The following is a 15,891-nucleotide window of genomic DNA, read 5'->3' on the forward strand; positions in this document are numbered from 1 at the left end:
GTGATTGGACTTCAGGCGTTTCTGCAGTTGACCTATTGGTTATCTGTACCCCAACCTTGGATCCTGCTCCTCATTGGATTTGAGATGCTAACTTAGCCAATCAGAAGTCAGAAGAAAATACCAGTTTTATGCCCTGATGTTTCTTTGACCTGTGCCCAAGATGCTGCCTGAAAGTCTCTGGGAACAGGAGTATCCATCATCATCACTGCCCTCCTCCCCTGACATTCCAATGCCACTTTGGGCAGGATATAGAAGGGGCCCTTTTGTTATTCCAAGTGTAGCCATCTGGCCATACTTTACCACCACAATGTCAGTTCCTGGTGTAGGATGGGGGTTTCTTTGTTTATTTGGATGGGCCATAAATGCTTATCAGCAGTGCTATCAGCTAAGTGTGAATGGTCTTTGTTGTTCCCAGCTCTGGGTTGAGGCAGAGTTAAAACAGAATGGAGTTTGTAAAACAAATGTGACCATTTGGGAGGGCATACATTCTAGGCATTGCAGGAATACAAAATATAGAGGAGTACAAATATAAAGTACATTTGGGATAAGATACAGTTGTTGTGGTATAGATACAGAGCATAGATACAATATTGTTACAGCTACATTAAATGCAGGAAATAGCGTTATTCAAAGTACTCTGCTTGTGTTACATTATAATTCAATAAGGGCCTGGTCTCAAAGTTACACAAGTTTGTTAGAGTTCTGTTACAAAGGTTACAAGGTATTTTGATCACAGACTACATAACCCATACAATGCTTAAGACTCATTACAGAAAAATCTATCATAGAAAATATACATCAAGCATTAACTATAAATAAGAGTGAAGCATAAAATGAAGCATAATATTGCTTGTTAAAATAAGGTTTCATCTTGGCCCACTCACACTACCTGTCATCATCATTGTGTAAAAGGGGAATAGAAATGTGTGCCTTCAGAAGAGGGTGATGGCTGGTTTCTTTCCAGCTCAGTCCTCCCCCCTCTAGTTTTCCCTCTTTCCTTGGCTTGCTAGGGTGATGATGATGATGATGATGTGTGTGCCCCCCTCCCCACCACCCGCAGGTCAGGCAAGGGAGTTCCCTGATTCCACTAATGGCTACAGGTGTCTTCTTCCACCAGGTCAATGCACATGGTGGGAGGGGAGGGTGGGCATGACGGCCCAGCCTATTTTTGGAGGGGTGCAAGGGGTGTGGGGTGGGGCAGGGGCAAAGGCCAACTGCCCTCCGAGTCCTGCTGGACATCTGTTTGGGAAAGGACCGAAGTGGGAGACCTCCAACCCACCCCCACCAATGGGACCCTGCATGGGGGAGGGAGCGTAACTGGGCAATCTCTAGATCTAGTATTTTCCGGCAAGGAACGCAAGCTGAGACACAGAAAATGCAAAAGCTAGGAAAAGGTCAGCTGGGCCTCCCTCCTAAAGGCAGAGAGAAGCCCCCCCCCCCAAATCTTGGGTAAAGATATTTTATAATGATTACAAACAAAGAGCCATAAAGTACAACATTTCTATTGGTCATCTGAACCCCAAGTTTGGATCCAGTGCCCCATTGGGTAAAAGGAACCCACTACGTGCAGTCATTGGTTACAAGCCAATATCCATATTATGGCCCCATGTCTCCTTGACCTACGCGCTGTTTGTGCTGTGCCTCCTGTACGCCATGTCGCACAACAAAGGTAAGGCTCAGCCCTCCCCGGGGCATCCTATACGGGCCAGGTGTTGTCGCCTGGCTCCGGATGGGTAATCCTTGTGGGAGGAGAGGAGGAATCCCCAGGAATCCCACAGCTCTCTCCGGCTGGGGGAGCACGGATCCGCGCAGTTGTCTGCAGAGCTGCAAAATGCTCCTCTCCTTTTGCACCGCAGGAATCCCGTATAGGTCAAGAAAATGCTCTTCTGGAGAGGACAGAGTGGGTTCTGGGTCAGCTGCAAAAGGTGGACAGTCTGTTTTTATACCCCTTGCCCTCTTCAGCCAGAAATAGACATTAGAGACAGCCTGTCATTGGCAGAGGGAAATTCTTAACTAGGCTAAGGCTGGAAGCGGCTCTCGTGTGCGGGGCTGCAGCGCCGCCTTCAGACACAAGTGGGGATTGCAATTTGCACCCTCAGCCTCTGGGGTGGCTAAGGAGCCGAAAAGGTTAAGAGACCCGTCCGGCTGAAGCCGGACCAGGATCAGCCTGAACAATCCAGAGCCTGGATGAGATATTTTTTGTTGTTTAAAAAAAGGAAACCAGAGAATTCCAGGATGCTGGGGGTTGTTGTCCAAGAGAGCAACGTTCCCAGCCCTATATTGCAAGTATGGATCCTCTCTGTCTACCAACCGGTTAAACCAACTGCATCTAAATTATTATAATAATGCCAGAGTAGACATGTTCTAGAGCGGCGGTATATAAATCGAATAAATAAATAAAGTAGAACTGCAAATAGAACTGGAAGGGGCCCCTAAGGGGCATCCCGTCCAGCCCCTGTAAAGGAGACACCGATGGGGGGAATCGAACTCCCAACCTCTCTGGCTCTACATCCAGAGGCCTCAACCCCTGAGCTAGCCAGCATTTCTCTTCAATGTCACTCCTTTCCCCCCCTCTCCTCCACAGATGGATCTAATCTTCCCCAGCCTGTGAAATAAATAGCCAACCCCACAGCTTGTACAGAAGTGGGGGGGGGGAGAGTTACTTTTGCAGACCACCCCTCCTGGGAAGCCCGGCCTCTAGAATCCCCTTATTCTGAAACTGGATTCTTAAGAGTCGTAGCCCAACCCATGTGGCTTCTTCCAAAGCCCGATTGTCTTGTGGCAGGGGGTTCCACAAGGCAATCTGGAGGGAGCACCCTATTTCTCTTGTTGGCCCCAAGTCCCATCTGTCGATGGTGGGACATTCCAAATGCAGGCATGAAGAAAGACAGAGAAAGATCCTCTCTGCTCTCGCTGTCTTCACGCTGGGCCTGATCTGTGTCAACTTCTCTCTGGTCCCTTCTCCGACACCCCTCATCTTTCCAACAATGACCACGAGAAGCTAGAATTTCCACGAGATAATCTACTAATGTCTGTATGCCAAGAGACTGGCAGAAGCATTGGGCGGTTCTTTCTCCTTTTTCCTCTCCCAGGCCTTTTCTTGAGATGGTGTACAATGCCCTCGAGTGTGCGGAGTCTGACTACTACGCACTGTTTGTACTGTGCCTCCTGTATGCCATGTCGCACAACAAAGGTAAGGCTCAGCCCTCCCGGGGCATCCTATACGGGCCGGCTGTTGTCGCCTGGCTCCGGATGGGTAATCCTTGTGGGAGGAGAGGAGGAAAAAGTGGAGTTGTGCTCCTAAGACAGAGAGAGAGCGAGAGAAAGAGAATGAGAATGAGAGGGGGGGCACAAAGGGGCTTCAGGGCCCTTCCCATTATGTTTGTGAATCCTCCTCTCCCCATCGATCTTCAGAAGAAAGGTCCTCCTAACCCTGCTTCAGAGGCTCCAGCTGCCGATCTGGGAGGGAATGGGCCAAGTAACCACCTCTGCTTCCCAAAGAGGCTGTTTTTCTCCTCTGGTTGTTTCAAGAAGGCCACCCTCTTCCATTTCGATCCCGCTTCGCCTTTAGTAAGAGCTCGGGGGGGGGGGGCAGCCCGTGGACTCTTCATCCCCACCCCATCCCAAATCCTCACAACAGTGCTGCGAGGTAGGTCAACGTTGAGACAATGCAGCTGGTGCAGCATCATTCTGTACGTTCTCTGGGCCAGTGGGGATTTGAACCCGAGTCCACCTGTCCAGCTTCTGAGTTGCCATGCCGCCTCTCCAAAATGGCTGCCGCCTCTCCGAGGGTTGCTGGCTCTCAGCCGTTTGCCGCTCTTTTTCGCCTGTTCCCGGCCCACCAACGCAATGTGGGGAGCCGGCCTCCCTCTACTGTACCGGGTAAGTGACTTTTCTGAGTTTTTCTTTAGTTTCTGACTCCCCCCCCCCCCAGAAATGCATTAATTAAATTTCAAAGCATTCCTATGCGAACCCCGCCTCGCAAGATGGCATTAACCGCGGAACGGTTTAATTTCATCTTGCGAGGCACCACTGTAGAATAAATCAAAGGATTAAATAATTAGATATTTTGCAATGGAAGGTGGTCAGTTGAAAAGCCTGTTTAAGCATGCAAGGAAGTGAAACATCTCTTCCCCTCCCCCCCCCCCCCCCGGTCTTGCTTAAAAACAAGGGCCTTTCCTCAACCGCTGAAAGTGTGGAAGGAGGCAGCTAGCCTGATCTCCCATGGGAAGGAATCCCCAGGAATCCCACAGCCTGGGGGCAGCTATCAAAAAGGCCCTGTGCGCCCCATCCCAAGGTCTTAAAAAACCAGGGGGGCTCAAAAGGGAGAGAAAAGACTTCAGCTGGCCTGAATGGGAGGCATTCAGAGGTGAAAGCCAGTCCTTTGAATTGGGCCTGGTTGTGGAGGGGTAAAGTTTTTCTTTGGGTCCGTACGTTATGTGTTGTATTCTGTCCTCTTTGACAGGTGCAGAGACCATGGCGGACCTGAGTCTGATCGTCGGATCTCTGCTTTTAAATAAAGACCCTGGCCAGGCACCAGAACTCCAGAGCCGAGATCTGGGGGCCTCTTCGCCAGCCTGGAGGAGGAGCAACCCTAGCGGGACTCTGACTGGGATGCGAATGCCCAGCCAGTCCTGGAAGCCAGCCCGCCGTGGAGGTTCTTGAACACCTTCCTCCCACCGGCATCTGGAGCTTCCTGCCTGTCCCGCCGTCTCCTGCTCGCTGCTGATCTGCCCAGTGGAACTGCCGGCCCAGCCATCATGAGTAGCAGCATCACGACGCTGTGTTCTTTCTCTCTGTTCTGCAGCGTCCACCTCTCCTTCTGCCTAATCTCCGGATTCGACAGGTAGGCGAAACCTTCCCACTCCTTGGGGGGGGGGGAGGAAGTGTTCAAAGAGAAGAAGAGACGACCCCCTTGTTAGCCCACCTGAGCAAAAAAATAATCGACACATAAGGGATGAATAAGGGTGTAGAAGCCCCAGGGCAGCAGAGTTAAGGTCCAGATCACTGACAATGCAATTCCAGGGGATGCCAGAGTTGAAAATAAAGAACTGGAAAAACTAACAATACAGAACACACTTCCATGGTCCCTGTAGTCATTCAGGCTTTGGGAACAATATAAGTGAAGGTGGGCCTCGGCCTCTTCTGGCTGCAGAGATGGGGTTGCCGGGGTGGGTGGGTGGGGGGTGGGCGGGTTATTCTGGAAGCCAGGCGAGTCATTGAAAAAGACTTCCAGAGAGTGGTGGTTGGCACCTCTGGTCTCCTTATAGGCAGGAATGCCAGGATCCAGTTTTTCCAAATAAAGCGTCCCATCGGACAAGCGGTTCCCCTTTGCAAAGTTTGGGTTTGCTGTAGAATTACATTTGCTTTGTCCCCAAAACTTGGAGATGGGGAAGGCTAACCACGCGCCCCTCACACGTACGGCCCTGGCAGCTCTTAACAGCCCAGCAGAATTATTTTTTCTGGACTACAGCTCCCAGAACTCCCTAGCTTGGGGTTCAGGGCAGTTACGGTCCTGAAGCAAAATTTTTCCCCAAACGGATTGCAGAGGCTCCCAGGAACCAACGCCTTTTCTGTTTTCCAGAAGCCCCCCCCCCGGTCCGAGGAGACAAGGCCGGGCCAGGCCGAAGGAGGGGTCCAGATCCCAGGACAGGCCCTGCCCCGTCATGGTGTGGATCACGGAGAAGATGGAACTGGATCCAAACTTCGTGGAGGCTGACCTGTGGCCTCCGCCCGAGGGGGCCTCGCCCACCCCTCTGGACCCAGACGAGAGAGCCGGAGAGGGCACCCCCTTACCAAAGAGGAGCCGATGGATAAAGCCCCTCCCCCAATGGGGGGGTCTCCTCAGGGGGAGCACCGAAGACCCCCAAAAGGTTACTCTGTGCTGGGGGGAGGGGGGAAAGGGATAAAGCCATTTGCTTTGTCCCCAGAACTTGGAGATGGGGAAGGCTAACCATGCGCCCGTCACACGTACGGCCCCTGGCAGCTCTTAACAGTCCAGCTCCAAGAGCAAAATTTTTTTCCTGGACTACAGCTCCCAGAACTCCCTAGCTTGGGTTTCGGGGCAGTTACGGTCCTGAAGCAAAATTTTTCCCCAAACGGATTGCAGAGGCTCCCAGGAACCAACGCCTTTTCTATTCCGCAGGACCCAGGACAGCTGCAGGGAGCCGCCGGAGAGGGACCTGGACGTGGAGTTGGAGCCAGTGGCCGGTGCGAGACCCAGCCTGAGGGAGCACCACCACCACCAGGGACGGAAGCGGAACTGCCAGGAACCAGCGCCTTTGCTCTTCTCCCTGAGGCCCCCGTGGCCGTGGCCGTCTCCCTGCACCCGGACCTGGACCTGGAGCTGGTGGGCGGCAGCTGGAGAGAGACCCAGCCCGAGGAAGCAGCAGCAGCAGGGGCGAAGGAGAACACAGGCTCCTACGTAATTCTGATCCTCGGATCTGTTTTTAAACAAACAACTCTTTGCCAGCCGGGTGGAGGAAACCAGGGGGGACTCTGACGGGGATGCGAACACCCAGCCAGTCCTGGAAGCCAGCGCGCCGTGGACGTTCCTGGACGCCTTCCTCGCACTGGCATCTGGAGCATTTTCTTGTTTGTTAAACTCTCTGGGTTCTTATTTGTGGAACATTATGTGGGAGCGGCTGGGAAACTGGTTCGCTTCATGGATAGCGACGGTTCGACGGTGTCAAGCTGAGGTGGATTCGAACCCAGAGCCGGAACAGCATGGCGAGGGGCGGCTTCTGCCATCTTCCAGCTATGCTTTCACTGTGCCAGCTACCCTGAAGCCACCGAGAAGGGGTGAGGCGGGGGAGACCGAGATCCCAGGATCCAGCGCCTTGGCCGAAGGGGGACGAGGCCCCAGTGCCTCCGGATCCCAGGAGAGACGCTGCCAGCGCATGCTACACAAAGAGAACAGGGGGCTGGATCGGGGGTCGCAGAGGCTCCAGGAAGTGGACGCCGAGAGAGGAAGAGGCAGGGACTCCAGGATTCTCCCGCTGCCCGGAACAGAGGCTCCCCGGACTCCCAGCGCCTTGGCTGAAGGGGGACGAGGCTCCAGCGCTGCCGACGCAGGCCGGGCCAGTCTGAAGGTGGACTCTGGATCCCAGGAGAGACGCTGCCAGTGCATGCTACATGAAGAGAACAGGGGGCTGGATTTGGAGACACTGGGGGCTGTGCGCCTGAAGGAAGATTTTGGTTTCTGCTGCACGGGCCAGACACTCTCCGCTGTCAGGGGCTGCTCACTGTCTGTTAACACAGGAGCAGCAGCAGCAGAGGCAGAAGGAGAAACAAGCAGAGAAGCAGACCCTGGTGCGAAAGAGGACCAAAGCCCAGAGGCCAGGTTCCGGCGGCCGGAGATCGAAGGGCAGCTGAGGTGCGCCCTTCTCCCAGCCTCTCCCGAGGAAGGAAGGGAAGCCGCAGAAGAAGGACCAACAGATCAGGAAAGGGGAAGGGAGGAGGTCCAGCCCATCTCCCTGCGCCTGCACCTGAAGGTAATGGTCGGTGGCTGGAGCAAGACCCAGCGCCAGAGAGCCTCCTCCCTCCAGCAGAGTCCTCCCGCTGTCCGTTAACACCATCTGTGCCTTAAACCAAAGGAAGATTTCAACAAAAGTTGTAGTCGATTATGCTCCTCTCCAAATCGCTGTTATTACTAGACGTTACCACATCATACCAGATTTGCTGAAGTGTGGCGCAAGAAGTGAGGCTCCCCCTACCCTGCCCTCATCCGTCTAGAGGAACAACGAGGCCCCTAAAAAATGCAGGGGGAAAAGGAAACACTTGGAGACGGAGAGGGGCCGGCCTTTCCACGTCACAGGGCCGCCCACCTTCTCCCGCTACGTCTGCCCCCCCCCGAGCAACCCCTGGAACCAATCAGAAGGGATGAGACGAGGGAGTGGGTTCCTGCTTCTATCCGAGAAGGTCGCCATTCTCTTTGGCAGGACTCCATGCAGGTCTGAAAAATCAGCGCAGAATCCAGAAGGTTGGCCACACAATTATTTCTAAGGTTTACAGACGCTGCTGGAAGCAGATTTAAGACACCAGAATCAGGTACTGAGAAACTGCATCCCCAAACTGTCAGCTGATCACACATCGAAGAACTCACACAGATGAGAAACCATATCCGTACATCTTTCCTCCCATTAACCGCTACAGAAAATGCAGTTTTTTCCTTGGTGCTTAACAACAGGACAAAAACGAAAGCCATTTGGAAACTGTTTTGTGTTGAAGGCTTACTCAGTTCAGTCTCCTGTGCCTTTTTCTGAATGTCACTATGGGGTGAAATTAACTTGATGTAGGGAGGAATCCAATTGGTGTCGATGAGTAAAGCTTAAATGGATGGGTTCTAAAAGCACGGTTGATGGAAGAAAGTTTTAACTGGGTGCTCTCGCTTCCCTCTGTGTGCACGACAGACCATCTCTAGGGCATGTGTTTGAAGGAACAAATAGCATTGCAACCATTTCTACCAGCAGCCAGATGCCCCTCTTCTTCTATAATAAGTCTGGCTTTGGTTTGATTGAAAAATGGGGGGGGGGGGAGTCTTCCACTTGCTGTAAAGTTTCACGTGGCTTTCCACAGACAGGAAATGAACGCAAAGGACAACAAGTGATTAGCCAGTATTTTGACCATCTCTGAGATAAACCATTCCATAAAGCCTGGAAGTACCTGTGATAGAAATAGCAGGAAGGCTCTTAAATCTCTTTTGCAAAAGCAGTCATGCCAAGATTTCTGTGAGAGGTCTGGCTTTCATCAACAGGCTCCAACGGGCCATGGGTGCTGTCATTTGCAAAGTCAAGGAAACTTACAGCTACTTGTTCAGAAAACTCATGGGTAAGAGGACAGTTAGTCCTGAATACACAAAGGACCCGAACGAATAATAGATTAAAGGTTGGCCATATAACCTGGCAGAGTAAATGCATTACTAATTGGTACAGCAACAAAAAAACATGAAAATTTGAATATTTGTTTGAATTATATTATAAAAGCGGGTCATGAAGAAGGTGGAACTATGTCTGCCGATGCTGCCATACATCCTGTGGCCCCTGCCCGAGGCGGACCTGAAGCCAGTGGCCAGCATCAAGGAGAAAGGCCGCCATGCAAAGGGAAAGCCTGTGCTCTTCCTTCCTCGCAGGAAGGATCCTTTGGCGTCTTTTCTCCCAGGGAGGGGAAGGGGAGACAGCAAGACTGAAAAAGATCAAACTCCAGACCCGCCAACCTTTGCAAGGCAGGTGAGCTCTTTTTTATGGCCATCAGAGGCACCATCATACTATTAAAACAGTAATCATCATCATCATCATCATCAAGCTCATTCTGACTTGGGTGACCCTTTCTCCAAGGTTTCCCAGGGAGGGAGTCCTCAGAAGCGGTTCCTGCTGGGGGGGGGGGGATTCTGGGAATTATAGTCCTCACCCACCCCCCATGGACGAGGAGACGAGAGAGCGCCTTGAAGGTCACGTAAAAAATAAAATGGCCCAGGGTTGGCGTGGGATCCCTTTTGTGCATCAAGAGAGGCACGTTCCCCGCGACAGTGGAAGACTGTCGGATTCAGTGCTCCATCGGGGTCCCCGTGGCTTGGAGGAGACCCAGCCCAAGGGAGCCTCCTCCAGCGGGTCTGGATGGTGCCCCTTCCCCTCAAAGCATCTCTTCCCGGGAGTATTTGGGGTGGAGGAAGCACATGACCCAGTTTGGGATAGGGAGGGGGCAGTCAGGAGCAACTTGAGGCTTGCATTGGCATTAGGCCTTTGGAAAAAGCTGCCAGGTCTTTTGGTTTCAGGGCTTGCCTGCTCACTCCTTTAAGGCTGGGGTGGGGAGTCTCTTCGGACGCAAGCGGCCGACTGCAGCAATCCGGCGACTTATGGCTCGCATGCTGACAAAAAGGGCTCCGCGTGCCCGCTGTGGCACACGTGCCATAGGTGCCCCATCCCGGTGGGGGGCCAAAGCTCCACAGCAGCGACCGGGGGGGGGGGATGGGGCCGGCTGGGCCTACCAGGAAGGCGGTGAGCATCAAAGGTGGCTGAACACCTTCTGCCCAGCTTTTGGCCCTCTGTGGCCAAAAAGAATCTGCACCTTATTGAGGCATATTGAATGGAAGTTGGTCCTCAGCACGCCTTGGGAGGAGCGCTGGCTTGAAAGGCAGCTCTGAAATATTGCAGGAAATAGTTGCAGGAAAACAAGCACAGGGGACCCCCTGATTCTGTATTATTATGAAAGGCACAATACATGCAATGAGCTTGATTCCAAGCTATCCTCCAACAACTGACTGTGTAACAACTCTGTCTTTCCTATCCACCCTGTGCCTCAAATTAATCACATGAGACTCAATACAGTACAATGGGATCAACACAGCCTGATCATCAGTTAAATGATAAACCTTGCCTGCACACCTTTTTTTTTAAAGCAGGAGCTAGCAAAAGGATGGTAGAAGCGAGGTAAGAGTAAAAGGTCCCCCCTCCCTCCTGGATGGGAGCGGATATGGTTGGAGAATCTTTGGAGCAGTAAATGGGAAAAGTTTACGGCTCCTAGGAAGAGGCGGACAGACGAGAAAGGACACTGGCAAGAGAAAGAAGAGAACGGGGGCAAAAGAGCCAGAACTGAAAGGGAAAAGAGACAGATGGAGGAACCTACATGGGGTCATAAAGGTGTAAGTCTACCCCCAGCCACTGGGAACCGTGATCACAAATACGCAGGAGAGAGAACCCCTGCCCCTGTTGCTGGCATCATCAGAACAAACGCCAGTGGACATGAACCACATGGACTTTTGAGACCTCAGGGTGCTGTGTGGTTCGAATCCACCTCAGCTTGTCGCCGTTGAACCGTCGCTATCCGTGAAGTGAACCAGTTTCCCAGCCGCTCCCACATAATGTTTAACAAATAAGAACCCAGAGAGTTTAACAAATAAGAAAATGCTCCAGATGCCAGTGGGAGGAAGGCGTCCAGGAACGTCCATGGCACGCTGGCTTCCAGGACTGGCTGGGTGTTCGCATCCCCGTCAGAGTCCCCCCTGGTTTCCTCCACCCGGCTGGCAAAGAGGTCCCCCAGATCTCTATTCTGGGGCTCTGGTGCCTCGCCAGCGTCTTTGTTTAAAAACAGAGATCCGAGGATCAAACTTAGGTACGCAAACCTTGTGGCATCTGCCATGGCCACTGTGGCAGGCAAGTTTCTGCACCTGTCAAAGAAGACAGAATACAACACATAACGTACCAACCCAAAGAAAAACTTTACCCCTCCACAACCAGGCCCAATTCAAAGGACTGGCTTTGACCTCTGAATGCCTCCCATTCAGGCCAGCTTAAGTCTTTTCTCTCCCTTTTGAGCCCCCCTGGCTTTAGTGTCGAATCTGGAGATCACGCACTCCACAGAAGCACAGGTGGATGCTACCAGAACAGAGAGAAAGAACACAACGTCATGATGCTGCTACTCATGATGGCAGGGACTGCAATCTCTCATTGCATTGCAGGGCCTTTGATCCCAGCCGGCAGGTTCCACTGGGCTGATCGGAACCTTGGGCTGTCGTGAGCCACCCTGGCCACCTTCCATTCGCCTGATGCCAGATCAGGGAGGCACAGGGCCTGGCCAAAGATAGCGTGGCTGGTATGCCAAGCCCCTGAAAGGACGCCTCTCCAACAGCCACACCTGGGTGGAAATGAGGGGGGAAACGCCTCATGGGTGAGACGGGGTGTGTGTGTGTGTGTCACAGCAGCACCCTTCGGTTCCCCAGCCTCCACGGAGAGCAGAACCTTTCTAGGAAGCATCAGGAAAAGGGAGGAAGCCCTCGCCCCATTTCTACAAAACATTTAAAACCCGAGGAAGGAAGGGAAGCCTCAGCAGATGGACCACCGGATCAGGAAAGGGGAAGGGAGGAGGTCCAGCCCATCTCCCTGCGCCTGCACCTGAAGGTAATGGTCGGTGGCTGGAGCAAGACCCAGCGCCAGAGAGCCTCCTCCAGCAGTCCTCCCGCTGTGCCTTAAACCAAAGGAAGATTTCAACAAAAGTTGTAGTCGATTATGCTCCTCTCCAAATCGCTGTTATTACTAGACGTTACCACATCATACCAGATTTGCTGAAGTGTGGCGCAAGAAGTGAGGCTCCCCCTACCCTGCCCTCATCCGTCTAGAGGAACAACGACTTCCCCGCCCATTCTACTGCCTCCTTATTGACACTTGCCTTACTTATTTGTTTGTTCAATCATTCATTTATTATTTGCCAGCCACCTTGTTCCTTAAATATATCCATATTAATACAGTAGTGGAAGGGGGAGAATGGCATCCTTTAAAAATAAAACCTGTAGAAATTAATTCTGGACGCAGTCATGTATATGTCAGCTTGCATGCTGCAGTTAGCATTTTTTTAACACTTTTAGATTGAACCACTCTGTTTTACTTGGATTTAATGAGAGGGCTGGGGGTAATATTCTTGGACTACAACTCCCAGACTGTCCTCAGCCACCATAACCCAGAGTAGCAGCCATGAGGAATTGTGGGAGTCGTAGTCCGAGGCAAACGTTCCACACAGCACCACCAGGCTGTGCAGAGAGAGACTCCGGCCTTTTCCCCTCCCCCCCCCCTTTCTGAACCGTCAAGAGACTGGCTAAACACCCGAAGGGCTGGGTTGTGAGAGGCCAGTTTCCAGCATCCTAAAGCTTTGGTGGAACAGACAAGCTATTTCTTGGTGGGTGGGAGATTCTATTTTAACAGAATACAAACAGAACTATTCTTAGGATACAGGTCCCTTCCATTCACAGATTAAGTCCATTCTTTTAAGTTGTATATTACATTTTTCTCTTTAAATATACAGTACTTATTACATTTTAGCCTGCTGCTTTTCCATTTAAAAAAAGGAAGCAGAAGCAGTATTTATGGCAGCTCATAAACATCACTAACACAAACTATAAAATTATACTGGGCAGAACCCCATTAGGGAATTGATTGCATTCATTGCAAATTGCTGTTAATTAGCACGTTCCTGCTCACATCCCTGGTGCTAAGAAAGGGAAGGAAGTTATCCATTTAAGAGGTTATCATGTTTATGCCATTAGGGCAATACTTTCTGCTGCTCTTGGGTCAATATACTTTGAAACAGGGTTAAAAGGCCAGACTGAAGCTGTGGCTTCCCATCCCTTCTCCAAGGAAGGGAATAAATTATGCCCCTTTCCACAAAATAGCTTTTAAAGCCTGAGGGGCAGCTTGAGGAAGACAGCCCCACAAAACGGTGCCTGATGGGAACCAGAGAGGCAGCCCCTTCCCCTCCCCCAAATCTCCCTGAGGCAAAGCATGGCCAGCTTTATTTATTCAATTTTTTTTAAACAAAAATCTCAAAATGGGCTTTAGATGAAGGATATGAAGGAAAGGACAGCTAAGGAGCAGTAAATAAATGAAATAAATAAATACTAAACATTAAACCTATTGCTTGGAGTGTGCTTTTTGGTATAGCTTGGTTTACTCTGTGTGTTCTTGGTTAGATCTTATAAATATTTGTAAACTTACTGCTTTCAACTTTCAAAGATTGTCTTTTAATATATAAGCCACCTTTTGAAGGGGGAAGGTGAGGTAAACATATTTTAAGTCTATAAACCGCAACGCCTCTGGCTTGGGCAGGAAAAGCTGTGGGCCGCCTTTTGCTGTAAGAACATTTTTTCTTTTTTTCAAAAAGGCAACTGTATGGTCTTTTGGTCAAAAAGCAGTATATAAATATACACGAAGGGTTCATTAAATAAACTTTACACAGAATAAGTCATTAAATAAACTTTGCACAGGATAAACCCTTCATAAATCACTGAATAATTTCCCCCCAAAATGGGAAAAAGAAACCTTTTTCATGGGGGGGGGGAGACAGAAAGTGAACTTGATTTCAAACAGGGTTGTTGCATTACATGGTAGGTCACCCCAGGAGTAAGTGACCTCGAAAGAGTGACATCCTCAACAGTCCTGCTCAGCTCAGCTCAAACCTGTGGCTTCCTTGACAGAGCACATCCCTTTCATCTTGGGTCTCTTTTCCTGTTGCTTTTCCTAACCACCTTATGGCACTGTGCAGATAAATCAATTAATAAGAAGTAGTTTGGAAATTTCACTGCACATAATCTGACAGAATTTACATCTTTGTTTCTGTCAGTTTAGACAGAGGAGAGGATACCTCAGCTACCATAACCTTGGGAAATGGTGCTCCCAAGGCTGAAAGTAGACTAGAATGCAAATTTCAGTGGGTAGGACTGCCATTTCAAGATGTCATTTTAAATGCCATTTAGGTTTTAATATTAGTCATAAGCATTTGAACCACGCTTTCATATGTTCAAAACACATCACGTGGCATTCTGTTTACATCCAAACGTTTCTCCAGTGACTTAAGGCTCTTCAAGCAATGGCTTTGTTCTTCTGTACTTTATCCTCACAACATCCCTTTGAGGTAGATCGGAGATAAAGAGACAAGCCCAAGGTGACCCAGTGAGTTTCATGCTTCAGTGAGGACGAATGGCCTTATACCTTTCAACTTTATTATTCTGTGATTCTATAACTAGGATCAGCTCTTCCATGTCCCAAAAGCCTGACCACATAAATCTGTGTTATGAATCATGATGTGTGGGAACTGCAGCTTGGCTTAAGTCCACATAAGGAAAGGGAAGTGTTGAGAATTCATCCAGAGCACTTCTTGATTTCTCTTACTCGGTATGCTGTGTGAACTCTGTAAAGATGTGCTAATTTGCTGTAATGGGGTGTGTGGCGTTTCCCCTTGTGGCCTCTGCTTATTTTGCCCTTAAACATAAATTCCCCCCTCAGGATGCGTTTTCACTTTACACGCTGCCACTAGGTATTACTCCCATAATACCAATTATGTATTTCAGACACGTGTGCTGCCAAGTACATCAGGTTTATTGAACTTTTGAGTTTGAGAATCAGAGGTTTAAATTACAGATGTTCTTTTATTGTTATGTAAACCACAAAGGCTAAATCACAGATGCTTGGTATCCTTAAAAGGGATTTGTTTATGCATTGGTTTGATGGTACTCTTATTCAGAACAATATACTTTTACTAATTATCTATTCTCTATTATACTGTAACTCCTTCTCTATTCGCTTTATCATTCCAACTGTTCAATCTATGTGTTAACCTTCTCCAGTCCTAACTCTTCCTCTCCAAATCCGTACCTACAGCATCTTCTGCTTCTCTCTAACTCCTGTCATTTTCCTTCTCTCTCTAACTCTTAACTGTCATTTTTTTTCACTCAGCTGTTGCTCTTGACCTTGCCCCTCCTGCCCAAGCTAGAGCGGGTGGACTCATCGCTACAGAAATGATGGCTGGTTCAACAACTGATTTGCCTTTAAAGTAACCAAGCATTAATTGGGAGGGCTTAAACTGTAGAAGGAGAATAGAAAAAGAAATGAGAGGTTGAAGCTATCTAGTGAACTTTACTGACACATATTTAAAAGACTGCTTTATACCCCAGTAGGTGAAGAGAATTACATACTGTAGTGTTACTTCATAAAATGGATGGCATTAGCACAGCCACCTTGAATCATAATAGACTAGCAAGGTTGCCACACTTGAGGAAATGTGAATGAAATCAATACACTTTGGTCATGAAAGCCCATGGCTAAACTGGGAGTTAATCAATAAATCAGTGGACATAAGGATAGAGATGTTAGAATATAGAACTGGTGTTAGGCTTATTCAACAGGAATCTGGGTGAGTTTTAATAAATGTGTATTTGTCTCTAAATACTCCTAAAGAACCAGTGGAGTGTAATGATAGAGTGCCACACTAAGATTTGGAAGATCTGGCTCAAATGCCTGTTCAGCCATGGACATGGGGTGGAGTGGAAGGGAGAGGAGACTGGTAAAATCCCTCCTTAAATGCCATACAAACATCCAAATGCAGCGCAAAGGTAGGCTAGAAATGGAG

General features: G+C 49.8%; 1 protein-coding gene across 1 annotated transcript; it reads left to right on the forward strand.

The window, feature by feature from the left end:
• The first annotated feature begins 1,178 nt into the window (after positions 1 to 1,178).
• Positions 1,179 to 13,400, forward strand: LOC140702571 (uncharacterized). The gene is made up of 3 exons (XM_078381304.1): positions 1,179 to 4,846; positions 5,585 to 5,873; positions 6,146 to 13,400. Exons 1-3 carry the CDS (start codon positions 4,761 to 4,763, stop codon positions 6,500 to 6,502), a joined length of 732 nt encoding a protein of 243 aa, XP_078237430.1. The 5' UTR covers positions 1,179 to 4,760; the 3' UTR covers positions 6,503 to 13,400.
• Positions 13,401 to 15,891: the final 2,491 nt, after the last annotated feature.

The sequence above is a fragment of the Pogona vitticeps genome, chromosome 13 (assembly GCF_051106095.1).
Source record: "Pogona vitticeps strain Pit_001003342236 chromosome 13, PviZW2.1, whole genome shotgun sequence".
NCBI classification, from domain to species: Eukaryota; Metazoa; Chordata; class Lepidosauria; order Squamata; family Agamidae; genus Pogona; species Pogona vitticeps.